This window comes from Bufo gargarizans, chromosome 7 (assembly GCF_014858855.1).
Source record: "Bufo gargarizans isolate SCDJY-AF-19 chromosome 7, ASM1485885v1, whole genome shotgun sequence".
Classification (NCBI taxonomy): domain Eukaryota; kingdom Metazoa; phylum Chordata; class Amphibia; order Anura; family Bufonidae; genus Bufo; species Bufo gargarizans.
Genome location: NC_058086.1, coordinates 20,103,764 through 20,124,365, shown reverse-complemented (window position 1 = coordinate 20,124,365; position 20,602 = coordinate 20,103,764). Strand labels below are relative to the sequence as shown.

Below are 20,602 nucleotides of genomic sequence, written 5' to 3'. Positions count from 1 at the left end.
AATAATATTCTAAAAATGTATTATAGTTACTGAGTTATTCAACAAAATCTATGCCACCACCTGCTGTTTGCTCTTTTTCTAATTTCTCTGTCCTGCTCACTGACATGGATGCACATGCTCAGTTCCATCCTTCAACTGCCACTAGCTGCTATAGAGAGGACATGCCCTCTGATAAAGGACATGCTCCATAAGCTGAATGCTAAATCTAGCAGAACAATTGGAGCAATGACTAGGGAGATCTCTCCATGTGAGGCACAGGTCTGGTTCTAGCTTTGTTAGAAAAAGGATTTCATGTACTATACGATGTCCGATTTTTATTTGTTACATTAATTATGAGATAACCCCTTTAAATGACATGATAAAAGACAGAGAATCACTTTAACCTCTTATGGACGCAGCCTAGTTGGGTATTTAAAGAGGACCTTTCACCTGGATATCCCAATTATTATCCTACCTTATAGTGTGGCCCCCACTGATGTCTTGGCACTTTTTTTTCCCTAAAGAACCCCCCTGTTCGTCCGCTGTGGTCCCCGTATCTTTTAGCGCCTCATATGCTAATATACTAGGCGTGGACTTGTATTTCTCCTGGGCGCCGTTATCATCTTCCTGGCTGCGAGCACATCTAATCACAGGGAGAAGGAGCTCAAGTTATCGCGGGAGAAGGAGCTGTGATTCTCTTGAGAACTTGAGCTCCTTCTCCCCGGCTAAGAGCGGGGCGCTCTGATTGGATGTGCTCGCAGACAGGGAGAAGATAACCACGCCCAGGAGAAATACAAGTCCACGCCTAGTATACCGGGTCGCCTCATTAGCATATGAGGCGCCAAAAGATACGGGGACCACAGCGGACGAACAGGGGGTTCTTTAGAGGGAAAAAAAGTGCCAAGACATCAGTGGGGGCCACACTATAAGGTAGGATAATAATTAGATTAAGGATATCCAGGTGAAAGGTCCTCTTTACGGCACCAGTGCAGTGGTGTAACTAGAACTGATTCTAAAAAAGATAATCTTCCTACATCCAACTTGAACGAGACCCTACTTTCACATTCCAACTTAGACTGGAAAAAATCTTGGTTTCAGCATTGGATGCCCAACTTATATCTCATGAAGAAATGAAATATATGTTTAACAATAAACCTAAGATACCTTCTTTTTACATATTAACGAAGATTCATAAGGGAGTTAATCCTTTGAAAGGGCGCCCTATTGTGGCAGGGATCGACTCCCTATATCACAGAGTGGGTATCTATATTGATAATGTTCTAAGAGAGTTTGTTGTGGCCCTTCCGTCCTATATTAGGGATACCATAGACCTGTTGAATAGGTTGGAGGGATTGGTGGTCGAGAATGATGTCTTTCTAGCGTCTATACATGTCGAGGCTTTGTATAGCAACATCCCCCATGACAAAGTGTTAATAGCAGTGCAACATTTAAGTCAAGTGACATGCATTGTATACCACACAACGAATTTGTGGTTGATATCCTCAATTTTGTCTTGAGACATTATTATTTTCTTTGGCCCTAAGTTCTTCCACCAGCTCAGGGGCACTGCAATGGGTAGTGCCTGTGCGCCTACCTATGCTAATTTGTTTCTGGGCTGGTGGGAGGACACTATTGTTTTTGCCGCTGATCAGTGGTGGACATCTCATATTGTTTTCTGGGGCCACTTCATAGATTACATTTTTGTCCTATGGAGTGGCCCCAGAGAGGCCTTTCAGGAATTTATGCTGGTCCTTAATGACAATAATACAGGTCCTTCTAAAAAAAATTGCATATTGTGATAAAGTTCATTATTTTCTGTAATGTACTGATAAACATTAGACTTTCATATATTTTAGATTCATTACACACCAACTGAAGTAGTTCAAGCCTTTTATTGTTTTAATATTGATGATTTTGGCATACAGCTCATGAAAACACAAATTTCCTATCTCCAAAAATTAGCATATTTCATCCGACCAATAAAAGAAAAGTGTTTTTAATACAAAAAAAGTCAACCTTCAAATAATTATGTTCAGTTATGCACTCAATACTTGGTTGGGAATCCTTTTGCAGAAATGACTGCTTCAATGCGGCGTGGCATGGAGGCAATCAGGCTGAGGCACTGCTGAGGTGTTATGGAGGCCCAGGATGCTTCGATAGCGGCCTTAAGCTCATCCAGAGTGTTGCGTCTCTCAACTTTCTCTTCCCAATATCCCACAGATTCTCTATGGGGTTCAGGTCAGGAGAGTTGGCAGGCCAATTGAGCACAGTAATACCATGGTCAGTAAACCATTTACCAGTGGTTTTGGCACTGTGAGCAGGTGCCAGGTCGTGCTGAAAAATGAAATCTTCATCTCCATAAAGCTTCAGCAGATGGAATCATGAAGTGCTCCAAAATCTCCTGATAGCTAGCTGCATTGACCCTGCCCTTGATAAAACACAGTGGACCAACACCAGCAGCTGACATGGCACCCCAGACCATCACTGACTGTGGGTACTTGACACTGGACTTCAGGCATTTTGGCATTTCCCTCTCCCCAGTCTTCCTCCAGACTCTGGCACCTTGATTTCCGAATGACATGCAAAATTTGCTTTCATCTGAAAAAAGTACTTTGGACCACTGAGCAACAGTCCAGTGCTGCTTCTCTGTAGCCCAGGTCAGGCGCTTCTGCCGCTGTTTCTGGTTCAAAAGTGGCTTGACCTGGGGAATGCGGCACCTGTAGCCCATTTCCTGCACACGCCTGTACACGTGGCTCTGGATGTTTCTACTCCAGACTCAGTCCACTGCTTCCGCAGGTCCCCCAAGGTCTGGAATCAGTCCTTCTCCACAATCTTCCTCAGGGTCCGGTCACCTCTTCTCGTTGTGCAGCGTTTTCTGCCACACTTTTTCCTTCCCACAGACTTCCCACTGAGGTGCCTTGATACAGCACTCTGGGAACAGCCTATTCGTTCAGAAATTTCTTTCTGTGTCTTACCCTCTTGCTTGAGGGTGTCAATGATGGCCTTCTGGACAGCAGTCAGGTCGGCAGTCTTACCCATGATTGCGGTTTTGAGTAATGAACCAGGCTGAGAGTTTTTAAAAGCCTCAGGAATCTTTTGCAGGTGTTTAGAGTTAATTAGTTGATTCAGATGATTAGGTTAATAGCTCGTTTAGAGAACCTTTTCATGATATGCTAATTTTTTTAGATAGGAATTTTGGGTTTTCATGAGCTGTATGCCAAAATCAGCAATATTAAAACAATAAAAGGCTTGAACTACTTCAGTTGGTGTGTAATGAATCTAAAATATATGAAAGTCTAATGTTTATCAGTACATTACAGAAAATAATGAACTTTATCACAATATGCTAATTTTTTTAGAAGGACCTGTATAGGAATGCATTTTATACATGAACTCCATGATGACCATATATAATTTCTTGATCTTGCTATTAGGTTACAGGATGGTGTCATTCATACAGACTTACAGAAAACCCACTGCTACCAACAGTCTCCTTCGCTGGGAGAGTCATCATCCTACCAGCCTTAGACGTGGTATTATACCGAAGGGACAATACCTTCGTATTAGGAGGAACTGTTCTACCGTGAATAAATTTCACCATCAAGCTAGGGATTTACGAAATAGGTTCATAGAAAGGGGCTACCCTCAACAGGTCCTATCAGAGGCCTTTAAACATGCTTAACATAGGGATAGGTCTGAACTTTTGATCCCACGGTCAACTGGGAGAAATGAACTTAACTCATCCCTGCGAATTATAGGGACCTTTGACAACAAAAGTAGAAAGGTGCGTGAGATTCTTAATAGATACTGGGATATTATTAAAATGGACCCAGATCTGAGAGATATTTTACCCGATCATCCCAAACTTTCCTACAGAAAAGGTAGATCCCTAAGAGATCGCCTTATACATAGCCACTATTCACTCCCTAAACAGCAGGGTACTTGGTTGACTACTAAGATTTGTGGTATGTTTAGATGTAGTGGCTGCATTGCTTGTCCATATATTGATAGGACCAAGAAACCAAGAAATTTGTGAGTGCGGTTACACATAAGGAATTTAATATCTGGGAATTTGCCAATTGCAAAACATCAGGTGTGGTCTATTTGTGTAGCTGCACGTGTCTGCTTCAATATGTAGGGAAGACATCACGGGAATTACGTGGGAGAGTTGAGGAACACCTCAGCGATATCAGACATAAGAAAGATACCCCCATTTCACGGCACGTGCATGAAATACACAATGGCAATCCAAAGGTACTCAAATTCTGTGTAATTGAAAAGGTGCGTCCATCACCTAGAGGGGGGTGATATTGACAAAATTATTCTACAATCAGCATGGACGTTTAGACTCAAGTCTATGACCCCTTTGGGTCTCAATAAATCTATATCTTATACTTGTTTTTTGCTATGATATATACCCTGGTTCTGCCCTTCAATATTTATCCATTATGTGTTCACTATATACTTTTGGTCCATTAGGATTTATTTGATCCCTTTGGATCTAACTTCCACCTTTGTTCATCTCTTTTGGTCAATGATAATCGGTTTGTTTGGTTACCATATTTTTGGTCTGTCTGTTTTTGATCAAAAATCTCCCAGACTTTTATATTCATTGACTTTGTTTACCCACAATTCTAGTGCCAATGATAACAATATATTTATTATTAATTTATTTATTGTTATATCTTTACCCCTAACCATCTTGTTATCTGGTGGACGCTGATTGCATTGTTTGGTTGCGAGGATGCTAGGTTTTAGGTTCGTTCCGCAGTTACACATATTCTTTGCAGCCAGGGCTCCAGGTATCGCGAGACCCGTGATCACGGGCTCTGCTGAGTCCTCACGCATGCGCCCTGTTTCCCAAGATTCTCGTGAGAACTCGGGCTTTTACCGTGACGTCATGCATTGATGTCCGACACGCGCATGCGCAGTAAGAACATCAGGATACGGTCACATCAGGTGAGTGGGTATTTAAACTGGTGGTGGTAATCTATGCGTGCCGCTGGTCATCACATTGGCCACTATCGCCACAGCCATTGTGCTCTTAGTTTCGGGAGATATTGATCTGAATGGGACTCTCACTGGACTTCTTGGCTATCGTTTTATAGGCATTACTCACACTGGGATATTTTAGGCAGGGATTCTAATTCTAGGGGCTACGCATAAATAGGATAGTTCTCCTATCTTGGGGTACTGTCCTGCTTTAGGTAGGGATAGTATAGGCTGTTAGGGATAGCTATCCCATTCTTGCCTATTAGTGCATGTGAACTTTCAGCTTCCTTTATATCCAATATCACTGCTGGGTCTTTCTGATTAACCACCGCTTGGCATCTACAAAGAATCGGTGATCAAGTCTTGAATGCATCATTCTCCATGCTACTCCACCTATGATCTACGGTACCGTGAGTAACCGCATGGCGGTAACCCCTCTGCTTTTTGCCTCTAATGACTTGATCTGAAGTTCCAGTGGTTTATCTCTCCCAATATTCACATTATTTATCTTATATACATATTTGTTTGTTACATTTTGGTGGGTTTTATTTTAACTATTATATTAAAAGTGACGTTTTAAAGGGTACATTTACTAGCTTCAGTGATTTATATTTATACCTACCCTACTTTATCTTTATATGCAGTGACTTTAGAACTGATTGGGCCCCACAGCAAATTTTTGAACACCCCCTTCCTCGGCAACCCCCACTCCTGTGGCTAATCAGTATTGCTCTCCCAGACAAGGCCCAGCAGTCGCTCTGTCCGTTTTCTACACATATATACTGTATGTCATGTCATTGTATATATTGTCACTCTATATAATGTCATTGTATAATACTGTTGAGGGGCCCTGATAATAAAATCTTTAAGTCCTCCCCCTGTGGGCCCCTTCTGAGTTTGGGGCCCCGTAGCAGCTGCTTCCACTAAGGCTATGCCCCTGCTCCAGTGATTTTTTTTATCTCTGTATTTCAAAAGCTGTAAATGTTTCATTTGGTCATCCATTGGCAGAATAGTCTTTTTTTTCATACGTCACTCACAATTTTTTTTTTCCAATATAAGCTGGTAAATTAAACAGTGCCAACTGTCAATAAAAAATACAACTTGTTCCGCATAAAACAAAACCTTATAAGGGCTCATGCACACGAACGTATTTTCTTTCCGCTTCTGTTCCTTTTTTTTGCGGACCATATGCGGAACCATTCACTTCAATGGGTCCGCAAAAACAATGGAAGCTACTCCGTGTGCATTCTGTTTCCATATTTCCGTTCTGCAGAAAAGTAGTGCATGTCCTATTATTGTCTGCAAATCACGGTCCGAGGCCCCATTCAATGGATCCACAAAAAATACGGAACGCACACGGAACACATCCATATGTCATCCGTATTTTGCGGATCCATACCGTAGAAATGCTATGCTCAGTCCATATCGCTCATGTGTTTGGTGATTAATAAGTTACTGTTTCCATTTCCGATCTGCAAAAAACGGATCACATACAGAAACCATACGGATATGTTTTATGGAATAACGGAATGGAAGAGGACTTAAGGGAGCATTCACACGACCGTATAAATGGATCCCCATCCGTTCCGCAAATTTGTGGAACGGGTGCAGACCCATTTATTTCGGACAGCGGACAGCACACCGCGTTCCGTGGTCCCGCAAAAAAGATAGAGCATGTCCTAATCTTGTCCGCGGTTGTGAAAAAGAATAGGCATTCTCTATATAGCGCCGACCATGTGCGGTCCGCAAAATGCCGAACGCACACGGCCAGTATCTGTGTTTTGCGGATCTGCAATTTGCGGACCACAAAACACTTATGGTCGTGTGAATGCACCCTAAATCAGAGAAAAAGAAAGCCGCGGATACTGAACGGATCCGTGAAAAACAGACCGCAAAACAACAACGGTCGTGTTGTGAACAGAAAACAAAAAAATCCGAGCTCTTGGAAGGTGAGGAAGGTAAAATGAAAATGAAAATATTAAAATGGTGTGTCCTGAGAGGGTTAAATAAGTTAAAAACCACTTTATTTGAAAAAAGATTGCTTTGTGTCACCATATTCTGACACCCATAACTTTTATTTTTTTGCAATGGAGCATTTTTTTGTGGGGTGATCTGTACTTTTTTATTCATACCATTTTAGGATACAGTACATGTGACCTTTTGATCATTTTGTGTTCATTTTTTTTTTATGGCTGCAAGGTGACCAAAAAATTACAATCCTGTCATAGTTTTTTTTTTTTTTTTCATCCATCACTGGGCAGATGAAATAATGGGATCATTTAATGGACTGTGTCATTATGGACGTGGTGATGCCAACCATGTATATGTATACCTTTAACATGACACAAGCACAGCACCTGAGCCCACATCATCGCACTATTGCGGCTCTGAGTGTTAAATACCTTTGCTCGGTGACATAACAGTCCATCACTGGGTGCGAAGGGATTAAATAAGCATTAAGCTAAACAAAATATACACATACAGTGTACACAATTATGCTCTGCTGTTATGTAGAGTCTGTGTCTATAACCCTACAGAGCACAATCAAAACCAGTGGTGTAACTAGAAATTTTTTAACCCCCCCCCCCCCCCAGCAACTTCTTCACAACCCCCTCTCGTGCAACCCCCACTCCTGTGACCAGTCAAGATCACTCCCTCAGACCAGGCTGAGAAGCCGCTTCGTCCATTTCCTATACGTATATACTGTATGTCATGTCACTGTATATAATGTCATTGTATAATACTGTTGAGGGGGCCGGTTTTATGAATGAAGGGGGGCGGTCCAAGGGATGTGTAACCTGTGATTGGCCAGGATGAACATTAGAGAGAGTGGGGATAGGAGGAATGAGACCATGTGATGAGCGACGTAGAAGCATCATAGCGAATGAAGTCGGATTTACTGCGGTGTGTGGGGTCTAGGATTGGTTGAAAGGAATATTATAAACTAACATGCGGGAGATATGAAGTTCGTTTATGAAATGTGGTTTGTTTTTATGAACTTTATTGTAGAGTAATAAGTTCTTTGGAGTATTTTTAACTATGTATTGTTGCATCCTTGATATTTTAATATTGAAGGTTTTTAATGTTGTAATGTGATTGGGTCCATGACGTCTCGGAGAGGTGGGTGCAGACCTACCTGGCTGCTTAAAAGACTGCCTTGGAATGGGCAGGACAGATACCCCTAAACCAAGCTCGATTGAGCGAAACACGGGTCGAGTGATTGATCTTTGTATACACTCCTTGCTTTTTGCCTTTATATTGTGAGTATAATAAACCCTTTTTACTCCAGTTGATGTGACGGTACTTTACTATTTGTTGCATCCTTGGTTTTCCATAGAAGCCTGGAAGGGAGAGGAGGAAAGGCTTCGTTTGGCCTGTTTGCTTTCCCAAGTTCATGTTTATCTGACCGGTTTCAAGTGTGAAATTTCTGTTAATCCTGAAGCAGGGCGGTCCAACCAAGTAACAAATAATATATTTCAGTCCTCCTCCTGGGCGGGCCACTTCTGAGTTCAGCCCCGTAGCAGCCGTTTCCCGTATAGCTACGCCCCTGATCAAACCCTACATGTAGCTTATCCTGCAGTCCTGTATTCTTGCCTTCCGTCTGACCTTCTTTTTGCTAATCTATTATCTGTAAAAGATACATTGATGAAACGCGCCAGTATCTTGCCCTTATGAAATGTGCACTTTCCACCCATATTTGTCAGTGACGATACATTTATAGCTGCTCTGTCAATATTTTCTGCATTTCACAAGGTTTCTGGTGAAAACAAACAGACCTTTCTAACCAAGAATAAAATAAACAGAATAAAAAAACAAAAAACACTTCCTGTAACCTGATAACCCCCCCCCCCTACAAACACATTTCAACATGCACGATGGTCTCCTTCACCCTGCACAGTACAGTGGATGTATGCATACAGTACTGTATGTCACTGGCTGGGGTGGCCTGTGGATGCCATTGCTGGGGTCACTGTGAATGGTTCTGGGTTGATGTCGTGTAATATGTGTAATGTTTCATTTGTGTTATGCTTTATATGTATACCTTAAAGGGGTTGTCCATTACCTAAAATAAAACAATATGGTGGCAGGGATCTCAAGTTTCCCGGACGTTCAGGGAGTCTCCCGCTATTAGATAGCGGCTCCCTGACGCCCGCATGTGAAACAATATATCCCGGATACTAGTGATGTCCGGTTCATGAACGAATCGTTCTTTTGAATCGATTCAGTTCACTGAACCGGAGGAGTCAATTCATCTGACTGAGCTGATCCGTGTGAGGCCGCTCAGTCAGATAGCAGAGCAGAGATACTGGCAGCAGGGAGGGAGGAGTGTAATCTGATCCTAGAGCAGTGATGGCGAACCTTTTACAGACCGAGTGCCCAATCTGCAACCCAAAACCCACTTATTTATGGCACAGTGCCAACACGGCAATTTAACCTGAATACTACAGTCCAATATAGTATATCATCCATGTACTTTATCATTTAGCACTGCCTGTGCTGTTCATAGTGCGACCTGCGCTGATAAATGGCAGGAAAAGTCTAAGGCATATTGGTACACCTTAGACTTTTTCCAGGGTGCGGGTGCCCACAGAGAGGGCTCTGAGTGCCGCCTCTGGCACCCATGCCATAGGTTCGCCTCCGCTGTCCTAGAGTGTAAGCCAGCCCCTACCCTCCCCGCCCACCCCGGACTGCAACCAATCAGAGCTCAGGCAAGCAGCTCAGAGTCACACACTGTACAGGAGGGAGTTTAAGAATCAAATGAGTCTCAGGTTAAAAGAGTCTAAAGCTCCGACTTAGTTAGAGACTCATTTGATTCTTTGAATTAAAAGAATCGTGAGTCACTCGAACAGTTTACACTGAGGCTGATGACCAGGCTGCAGCAGTGATGAGGTTAAGGGACAGACGGACAGTCAGCAGAGAGATAAGAGAAGTGATTGGTTAGAGCATCCTAGTTTATATAGGGAGGCCTGCACACATCGCCGCTGAGGCCATTGATTTCCAGTGAGACCGGGAGCTGCTCTGGATGCAAACCACTTTTTTTCTATTCTGATACCATGTCTGTGCAGCTCAAATTTTTTCAGATCTCAGACGACCCCTTTGATGCAAGACTAGTAATAAAAGCAAGAAGATCTAATTAAATCATATATGTTTTCTTCCATTACTGTTCAAAATAGGTAGAAATGATGCATTATTTAATATACTGTATAATATTGGTTTAATTACTGATGGTCTCTATGTTACAGTACATGCATCTTCTCTAATACAGAATGGTAAAGGTGATTTAAAAAAAATAAAACCTCAGTATTAATTCTCATTATGTTTACATTGTTAACGGAATTGGGTTTTAACATTTTGCTCCAAGTTGTCATCCTCTTTAAAAGGAATCTGATTTCAATGCACTTTGCCCCATATCGGTGGCCCGTGTCTTTATTTTATGCAAATCAGCTCCTTGGTGCAATGAGGGCATCACTGTTGCACCAAGGAGTTGCTGTTTGTGACGTGGCCCTGTATTGTCGCGACTGCATGTTTGCTACGGGGATCGGGAGTTCAGGCCTAATGCTTGCTGGTCAGAAGAAGTCTGTACTGCGCATGCACAATGATGTTTTGCTGATGCCAACGTCTGCCTCTTCCTGTTGTAGAGCGACGTCATCAGCGTGTGCACAGTGCAGACTTTGCAAGCTTTAGGCCTGTACTGAGCGTGCGCCAGTCCCCCAGGCAGGGGCATTGCTAGGGTTTGAAAACATCCGGGGCACAAGCCCACTGTACCATGACCCCGTGAGGCCACGCCCCTATTGCCACTGGGGGGAGGCCCTTCACAGTAGTTATTAACCCCTTTCAGCAGTCCCCCCTTCACAGTAGTTATTAACCCCTTTCAGAAGTCCCCCCTTCAGTAAAATGGGGACTGCTGAAAGGGGTTAATTACTACTGTGAAGGGCCTAGCCGTCTGGGCAACCCCACAGATCATCCCCCACCCCCCTTGTACTTGTTCCACTGATCCGCTACTTGCGGACTGCGTGGGCATGAGTTCAGTCACTTTGGTGCGCAATCCCGTCCTGCGGCGCGTGATCCCGCGAGACATGTTGTGGTAAAATATTAATAGTTGTAATCAGCCCGCATCATAGTTAGTGTAAGGAAAAGGCAACTCCATCTTCCATCAGCCGCAGCCAGAGAACCACACAAATGCTACCATCTTCATTCAGTTCTCCTGACCATCTCTTTCCTCCTCCATGCCCAGTGCGTCCTTTATTGACTAAAACAAAAGGTGTAAAAGGGGCTGGCCCAAGACAAGGATACAGGAAGTGATGACATATCAAAGGACAGGGAGGGGCAGCCAATGTGGCTGTGCAGACAATGGACACACCCCATACAAACACATGTATACAATAATCTACCATTACCACTGAGAGACATGATGACAATCTATAAAACACACACACATCCTAAGATAAAATGTCCGCATAATAAAATTTCCACAACACCTGTGACCTACAGCAGCGGGTCTCGCGGGATCACGTGCCGCAGGACGGGATTGCGCACCAAAGTGACTGAACTCCTGCCCGCGCAGCCCGCAAGTAGCAGAACAAGTACAAGGGGGGTGGGGAATAGCCAAATGAAAAAAAAATGTTACCAGGCCAGCATAACATTCGGGGCACTGGACAAAACATCCGGGGCTCAAGCCCCGAATGTTTTGACCTAACGACGCCCCTGCCCCCAGGTGAAAATGCAATCATGAGGATGCAGGGCCAGGCGGGATAACATTGCCACTGTCTGGCTTTGTCACTTAAAGCGTGGGGGAAGGGGCTACGGCCAGCAGGGAAAGTGAGCAGGGTGCAATGGTGACACTCTTGTTGCACCAAGAAGCTCATCTGCATAAAATAAAAACTTGACTCTCTGCAATGCGGCCACCAATCGAGAAAGAAAGAAAATGCAATACAGATTAGTAAGATATTTGCAATGAAATGCTGCTTGTCTGCACACTGAAGAAATTGAGCACCACAGCTTGAAGGGTTTTTCCAAGTCTTTAATACTGAGTGTTTCTGAGATCAGAGATAAGAACTCTACATGAACAGTCAGCTGATGGAACTCAGGAGGAATAGTCAGCATATAAACTGATTTTTAACCACAGGTATCACAAAAACTACTTACAATTTTTAATACAGACCAATTAAAAACATGATTTTAACCCAAAATGAGTAAAATGGAATCATAAAATATTTTCCTGAAGGTGTCTACATATTGAATCTCTACAGTAATCACTTCTAATAAGCAATACTGAAAATATCAGGTACAATGTAATCGGTATGGGTTCCATCAATCAGACCTTCTCCATTGAAATGCACAAACCAGCAGGGAATTTTAATGCCATTCTTGTGATCTTTTCGGTAGTCTCTTTGTACACCCCTAAAAATGATACAAGTAATAAAATCAACAAGCATATAGAAGAATAATTAAAAATGAAAGTAAATTATGGAAGTAAAAATATAATTGTAAAATCAGACATGCTACTATTCATTTATGCTTAAAGGAACATTTCACCTCTCCTGACATGTTTGTTTTATTAATTTCTATTCCTATGTAATAACAATTCTGGAGCATCTATTCTTATGACTTTATGATCTGTCATTCCTGTATTATTGCCGCTAGTTATAAATGGATTACTAGCCGTTTGCAATGAAAGTCCAGGTGGGTGTTTCCTAGTTGAGGGGGTGTCCCTGCACAGTCTTACACCGGCAGCAGCACTGATTGGATTATATCAGACTGTGCAGGGACACCCCCCCCCCCCCCCAACTGCTAACACCCAGCTGGACCTTCATTGCAAACTTCTAGTAATTTATTCATAACTTCTAGCAGAAATAAAGGAATGGTGCAAAATAGAATCATAGGAATAGATACTCACTCCTTCTCCTCCAGGCCTGCGATGCTCTTCTGGGCTCCCTTGATGTCGATACATCATGACTAGGGATGAGCGAACTCGAACTGTATAGTTCGGGTTCGTACCGAATTTTGGGGTGTCCGTGACACGGACCCGAACCCGGACATTTTCGTAAAAGTCCGGGTTCGGGTTCGGTGTTCGTCGCTTTCTTCGCGCTTTTGTGACGCTTTCTTGGCGCTTTTTGAAAGGCTGCAAAGCAGCCAATCAACAAGCGTCATACTACTTGCCCCAAGAGGCCATCACAGCCATGCCTACTATTGGCATGGCTGTGATTGGCCAGAGCACCATGTGACCCAGCCTCTATTTAAGCTGGAGTCACATAGCGCCGCCCGTCACTCTGCTCTGATTAGCGTAGGGAGAGGTTGCGGCTGCGACAGTAGGGCGAGATTAGGCAGATTAACTCCTCCAAAGGACTTGATTAACTGATCGATCTGCAGCTGTGGATCATTGAGCTGCTGATCCTCAATTGCTCACTGTTTTTAGGCTGCACAGACCGTTTGTCAGTCTCATTTTTCTGGGGTGATCGGCGGCCATTTTGTGTCTTGTGGTGCGCCAGCACAAGCTGCGACCAAGTGCATTTAACCCTCAATGGTGTGGTTGTTTTTTGGCTAAAGCCTACATCAGGGTGAAGCTGTCACACCAAGTGCATTTATCCAGCAATAGTCTGTTCATTTTTTGGCCATATACAAAATCAGGGGCAAGCTGCGCCTGTCACCAAGTGCATTTAACCCTCAATGGTGTGGTTGTTTTTTGGCTAAAGCCTACATCAGGGTGAAGCTGTCACACCAAGTGCATTTAACCAGCAATAGTCTGTTTATTTTTTGGCCATATACTACATCAGGGGCAAGCTGCGCCCGTCACCAAGTGCATTTAACCCTCAGTAGTGTGGTTGGTCAAGCTGTGACACCAAGTGCATTTAACCAGCAATAGTCTGTTCATTTTTTGGCCATATACAAAATCAGGGGCAAGCTGCGCCTGTCACCAAGTGCATTTAACCCTCAATGGTGTGGTTGTTTTTTGGCTAAAGCCTACATCAGGGTGAAGCTGTCACACCAAGTGCATTTAACCAGCAATAGTCTGTTTATTTTTTGGCCATATCCCAGTCTAATTCTGTCACTAAATCCATACCGGTCACCCAGCGCCTAAATACTAGGCCTCAAATTTATATCCAGCTAAATCTGTCCCTAGTGCTGTAGCTGGGCGAGTTATTTAGTGTCCGTTCAAGCACATTTCTTGTTCTGGGTTGAAATACAATTCCCAATTTAGCAATTTCATAATTTAGTGGTTCCTGCTATATCAGAGCTATTTGAAATCTATCCCAAAAAGGGTATATAATATTGAAGGTGCACATTGGGTCATTCAGAATAACTTCACACACACCCGCTACTGTGTATTTCCAAGTCTAATTCTGTCACTAAACCCATACCTGTCACCCAGCGCCTAAATACTAGGCCTCAAATTTAAATCCCTCTAAATATCTCGTTACCCACCGCTGTACTGTTGTTGCTGGGCAAGATATTTAGTGTCCGTCAAAGCACATTTTTTGTTCTGGGTTGAAGTACAATTCCCAATTTAGCAATTTCATAATTTAGTGGTTTCTGCTATATCAGAGCTATTTGAAATCTATCCCTAAAAGGGTATATAATATTGAAGGTGCACATAGGGTCATTCAGAATAACTTCACACACACGCTTCTGTGCATTTCCAAGTCTAATTCTGTCACTAAATCCATACCGGTGACCCAGCGCCTAAATACTAGGCCTCAAATTTAAATCCCTCTAAATCTCTCGTTACCCACCGCTGTACTGTTGTTGCTGGGCAAGATATTTAGTGTCCGTCAAAGCACATTTTTTGTTCTGGGTTGAAGTACAATTCCCAATTTAGCAATTTCATAATTTAGTGGTTTCTGCTATATCAGAGCTATTTGAAATCTATCCCTAAAAGGGTATATAATATTGAAGGTGCACATAGGGTCATTCAGAATAACTTCACACACACGCTTCTGTGCATTTCCAAGTCTAATTCTGTCACTAAATCCATACCGGTGACCCAGCGCCTAAATACTAGGCCTCAAATTTAAATCCCTCTAAATCTCTCGTTACCCACCGCTGTACTGTTGTTGCTGGGCAAGATATTTAGTGTCCGTCAAAGCACATTTTTTGTTCTGGGTTGAAGTACAATTCCCAATTTAGCAATTTCATAATTTAGTGGTTTCTGCTATATCAGAGCTATTTGAAATCTATCCCTAAAAGGGTATATAATATTGAAGGTGCACATAGGGTCATTCAGAATAACTTCACACACACGCTTCTGTGCATTTCCAAGTCTAATTCTGTCACTAAATCCATACCGGTGACCCAGCGCCTAAATACTAGGCCTCAAATTTAAATCCCTCTAAATCTCTCGTTACCCACCGCTGTACTGTTGTTGCTGGGCAAGATATTTAGTGTCCGTCAAAGCACATTTTTTGTTCTGGGTTGAAGTACAATTCCCAATTTAGCAATTTCATAATTTAGTGGTTTCTGCTATATCAGAGCTATTTGAAATCTATCCCTAAAAGGGTATATAATATTGAAGGTGCACATAGGGTCATTCAGAATAACTTCACACACACGCTTCTGTGCATTTCCAAGTCTAATTCTGTCACTAAATCCATACCGGTGACCCAGCGCCTAAATACTAGGCCTCAAATTTAAATCCCTCTAAATCTCTCGTTACCCACCGCTGTACTGTTGTTGCTGGGCAAGATATTTAGTGTCCGTCAAAGCACATTTTTTGTTCTGGGTTGAAGTACAATTCCCAATTTAGCAATTTCATAATTTAGTGGTTTCTGCTATATCAGAGCTATTTGAAATCTATCCCTAAAAGGGTATATAATATTGAAGGTGCACATTGGGTCATTCAGAATAACTTCACACACACCCGCTACTGTGTATTTCCAAGTCTAATTCTGTCACTAAACCCATACCTGTCACCCAGCGCCTAAATACTAGGCCTCAAATTTAAATCCCTCTAAATCTCTCGTTACCCACCGCTGTACTGTTGTTGCTGGGCAAGATATTTAGTGTCCGTCAAAGCACATTTTTTGTTCTGGGTTGAAGTACAATTCCCAATTTAGCAATTTCATAATTTAGTGGTTTCTGCTATATCAGAGCTATTTGAAATCTATCTCTAAAAGGGTATATAATATTGAAGGTGCACATAGGGTCATTCAGAATAACTTCACACACACGCTTCTGTGCATTTCCAAGTCTAATTCTGTCACTAAATCCATACCGGTCACCCAGCGCCTAAATACTAGGCCTCAAATTTATATCCCGCTGAATTTGAATACAATACATTGGGCCAAATAATATATTTGTTGTTGTGGTGAACCATAACAATGAGAAAAACATCTAGTAAGGGACGCGGACGTGGACATGGTCGTGGTGGTGTTAGTGGACCCTCTGGTGCTGGGAGAGGACGTGGCCGTTCTGCCACATCCACACGTCCTAGTGTACCAACTACCTCAGGTCCCAGTAGCCGCCAGAATTTACAGCGATATATGGTGGGGCCCAATGCCGTTCTAAGGATGGTAAGGCCTGAGCAGGTACAGGCATTAGTCAATTGGGTGGCCGACAGTGGATCCAGCACGTTCACATTATCTCCCACCCAGTCTTCTGCAGAAAGCGCACAGATGGCGCCTGAAAACCAACCCCATCAGTCTGTCACATCACCCCCATGCATACCAGGGAAACTGTCTCAGCCTCAAGTTATGCAGCAGTCTCTTATGCTGTTTGAAGACTCCGCTGGCAGGGTTTCCCAAGGGCATCCACCTAGCCCTTCCCCAGCGGTGAAAGACATAGAATGCACTGACGCACAACCACTTATGTTTCCTGATGATGAGGACATGGGAATACCACCTCAGCATGTCTCTGATGATGACGAAACACAGGTGCCAACTGCTGCGTCTTTCTGCAGTGTGCAGACTGAACAGGAGGTCAGGGATCAAGACTGGGTGGAAGACGATGCAGGGGACGATGAGGTCCTAGACCCCACATGGAATGAAGGTCGTGCCACTGACTTTCACAGTTCGGAGGAAGAGGCAGTGGTGAGACCGAGCCAACAGCGTAGCAAAAGAGGGAGCAGTGGGCAAAAGCAGAACACCCGCCGCCAAGAGACTCCGCCTGCTACTGACCGCCGCCATCTGGGACCGAGCACCCCAAAGGCAGCTTCAAGGAGTTCCCTGGCATGGCACTTCTTCAAACAATGTGCTGACGACAAGACCCGAGTGGTTTGCACGCTGTGCCATCAGAGCCTGAAGCGAGGCATTAACGTTCTGAACCTGAGCACAACCTGCATGACCAGGCACCTGCATGCAAAGCATGAACTGCAGTGGAGTAAACACCTTAAAACCAAGGAAGTCACTCAGGCTCCCCCTGCTACCTCTTCTGCTGCTGCCGCCTCGGCCTATTCTGCTGCTGCCGCCTCGGCCTCTTCCTCCGCCTCTGGAGGAACGTTGGCACCTGCCGCCCAGCAAACAGGGGATGTACCACCAACACCACCACCACCACCTCCGTCACCAAGCGTCTCAACCATGTCACACGCCAGCGTTCAGCTCTCCATCTCACAAACATTTGATAGAAAGCGTAAATTCCCACCTAGCCACCCTCGATCCCTGGCCCTGAATGCCAGCATTTCTAAACTACTGGCCTATGAAATGCTGTCATTTAGGCTGGTGGACACAGACAGCTTCAAACAGCTCATGTCGCTTGCTGTCCCACAGTATGTTGTTCCCAGCCGGCACTACTTCTCCAAGAGAGCCGTGCCTTCCCTGCACAACCAAGTATCCGATAAAATCAAGTGTGCACTGCGCAACGCCATCTGTGGCAAGGTCCACCTAACCACAGATACGTGGACCAGTAAGCACGGCCAGGGACGCTATATCTCCCTAACTGCACACTGGGTAAATGTAGTGGCAGCTGGGCCCCAGGCGGAGAGCTGTTTGGCGCACGTCCTTCCGCCGCCAAGGATCGCAGGGCAACATTCTTTGCCTCCTGTTGCCACCTCCTCCTTCTCGGCTTCCTCCTCCTCTTCTTCCACCTGCTCATCCAGTCAGCCACACACCTTCACCACCAACTTCAGCACAGCCCGGGGTAAACGTCAGCAGGCCATTCTGAAACTCATATGTTTGGGGGACAGGCCCCACACCGCACAGGAGTTGTGGCGGGGTATAGAACAACAGACCGACGAGTGGTTGCTGCCGGTGAGCCTCAAGCCCGGCCTGGTGGTGTGTGATAATGGGCGAAATCTCGTTGCAGCTCTGGGACTAGCCAATTTGACGCACATCCCTTGCTTGGCGCATGTGCTGAATTTGGTGGTGCAGAAGTTCATTCACAACTACCCCGACATGTCAGAGCTGCTGCATAAAGTGCGGGCCGTCTGTTCGCGCTTCCGGCGTTCACATCCTGCCGCTGCTCGCCTGTCTGCGCTACAGCGTAACTTCGGCCTTCCCGCTCACCGCCTCATATGCGACGTGCCCACCAGGTGGAACTCCACCTTGCACATGCTGGACAGACTGTGCGAGCAGCAGCAGGCCATAGTGGAGTTTCAGCTGCAGCACGCACGGGTCAGTCGCACTACAGAACAGCACCACTTCACCACCAATGACTGGGCCTCCATGCGAGACCTGTGTGCCCTGTTGCGCTGTTTCGAGTACTCCACCAACATGGCCAGTGGCGATGACACCGTTATCAGCGTTACAATACCACTTCTATGTCTCCTTGAGAAAACACTTAGGGCGATGATGGAACAGGAGGTGGCCCAGGAGGAGGAGGAGGAGGATGAGGAAGAGGGGTCATTTTTAGCACTTTCAGGCCAGTCTCTTCGAAGTGACTCAGAGGGAGGTTTTTTGCAACAGCAGAGGCCAGGTACAAATGTGGCCAGCCAGGGCCCACTACTGGAGGACGAGGAGGACGAGGATGAGGAGGAGGTGGAGGAGGATGAGGATGAAGCATGGTCACAGCGGGGTGGCACCCAACGCAGCTCGGGTCCATCACTGGTGCGTGGCTGGGGGGAAAGGCAGGACGATGACGATACGCCTCCCACAGAGGACAGCTTGTCCTTACCCCTGGGCAGCCTGGCACACATGAGCGACTACATGCTGCAGTGCCTGCGCAACGACAGCAGAGTTGCCCACATTTTAACCTGTGCGGACTACTGGGTTGCCACCCTGCTGGATCCACGCTACAAAGACAATGTGCCCACCTTACTTCCTGCACTGGAGCGTGATAGGAAGATGCGCGAGTACAAGCGCACGTTGGTAGACGCGCTACTGAGAGCATTCCCAAATGTCACAGGGGAACAAGTGGAAGCCCAAGGCCAAGGCAGAGGAGGAGCAAGAGGTCGCCAAGGCAGCTGTGTCACGGCCAGCTCCTCTGAGGGCAGGGTTAGCATGGCAGAGATGTGGAAAACTTTTGTCAACACGCCACAGCTAACTGCACCACCACCTGATACGCAACGTGTTAGCAGGAGGCAACATTTCACTAACATGGTGGAACAGTACGTGTGCACACCCCTCCACGTACTGACTGATGGTTCGGCCCCATTCAACTTCTGGGTCTCTAAATTGTCCACGTGGCCAGAGCTAGCCTTTTATGCCTTGGAGGTGCTGGCCTGCCCGGCAGCCAGCGTTTTGTCTGAACGTGTATTCAGCACGGCAGGGGGCGTCATTACAGACAAACGCAGCCGCCTGTCTACAGCCAATGTGGACAAGCTGACGTTCATAAAAATGAACCAGGCATGGATCCCACAGGACCTGTCCGTCCCTTGTCCAGATTAGACATTAACTACCTCCCCATAACCATATATTATTGGACTCCAGGGCACTTCCTCATTCAATCCTATTTTTATTTTCATTTTACCATTATATTGCGATGCTACCCAAAGTTGAATGAACCTCTCCTCTGCCTGTGTGCTAGGCCTAAATATATGCCAATGGACTGTTGCAGTGGTGGCTGACATGAAGCCTGATTCTCTGCTATGACATGCAGACTAATTCTCTGCTGACATGAAGCCAGATTGTCTGTTACGGGACCTCTCTCCTCTGCCTGGGTGCTGGGCCTAAATTTATGACAATGGACTGTTGCAGTGGTGGCTGACGTGAAGCCTGATTCTCTGCTATGACATGCAGACTGATTCTCTGCTGACATGAAGCCAGATCCTCTGTTACGGGACCTCTCTCCTCTGCCTGGGTGCTGGGCCTAAATTTATGACAATGGACTGTTGCAGTGGTGGCTGACGTGAAGCCTGATTCTCTGCTATGACATGCAGACTGATTCTCTGCTGACATGAAGCCAGATCCTCTGTTACGGGACCTCTCTCCTCTGCCTGGGTGCTGGGCCTGAATATATGCCAATGGACTGTTGCAGTGGTGGGTGACGTGAAGCCTCATTCTCTGCTATGACATGCAGACTAATTCTCTGCTGACATGAAGCCAGATTGTCTGTTACGGGACCTTTCTCCTCTGCCTGGGTTCTGGGCCTAAATTTATGAAAATTGACTCTTACAGTGGTGGGTGACGTGAAGCCTGATTCTCTGCTATGATATGAAGACTGATTCTCTGCTGACATGAAGCCAGATTGTCTGTTACGGGACCTTTCTCCTCTGCCTGGGTTCTGGGCCTAAATTTATGAAAATTGACTCTTACAGTGGTGGGTG

At 45.1% G+C, this 20,602-nt stretch overlaps 1 protein-coding gene across 4 annotated transcripts in view; it reads right to left on the bottom strand.

Annotated features, from left to right (window-relative positions):
• Nucleotides 1-11,977: 11,977 nt before the first annotated feature.
• LOC122943069 (inter-alpha-trypsin inhibitor heavy chain H3-like) overlaps nt 11,978-20,602 on the bottom strand; it is a 165,841-nt gene continuing 157,216 nt past the window's right edge. For all 4 annotated transcript variants that reach the window (XM_044300477.1, XM_044300478.1, XM_044300479.1 and 1 more), the window contains one exon: nt 11,978-12,372. In XM_044300477.1, coding sequence (XP_044156412.1) covers nt 12,231-12,372 — 142 coding nt within the window. In that variant the 3' untranslated portion in view covers nt 11,978-12,230. The remainder of the gene's footprint in view (nt 12,373-20,602) is intronic.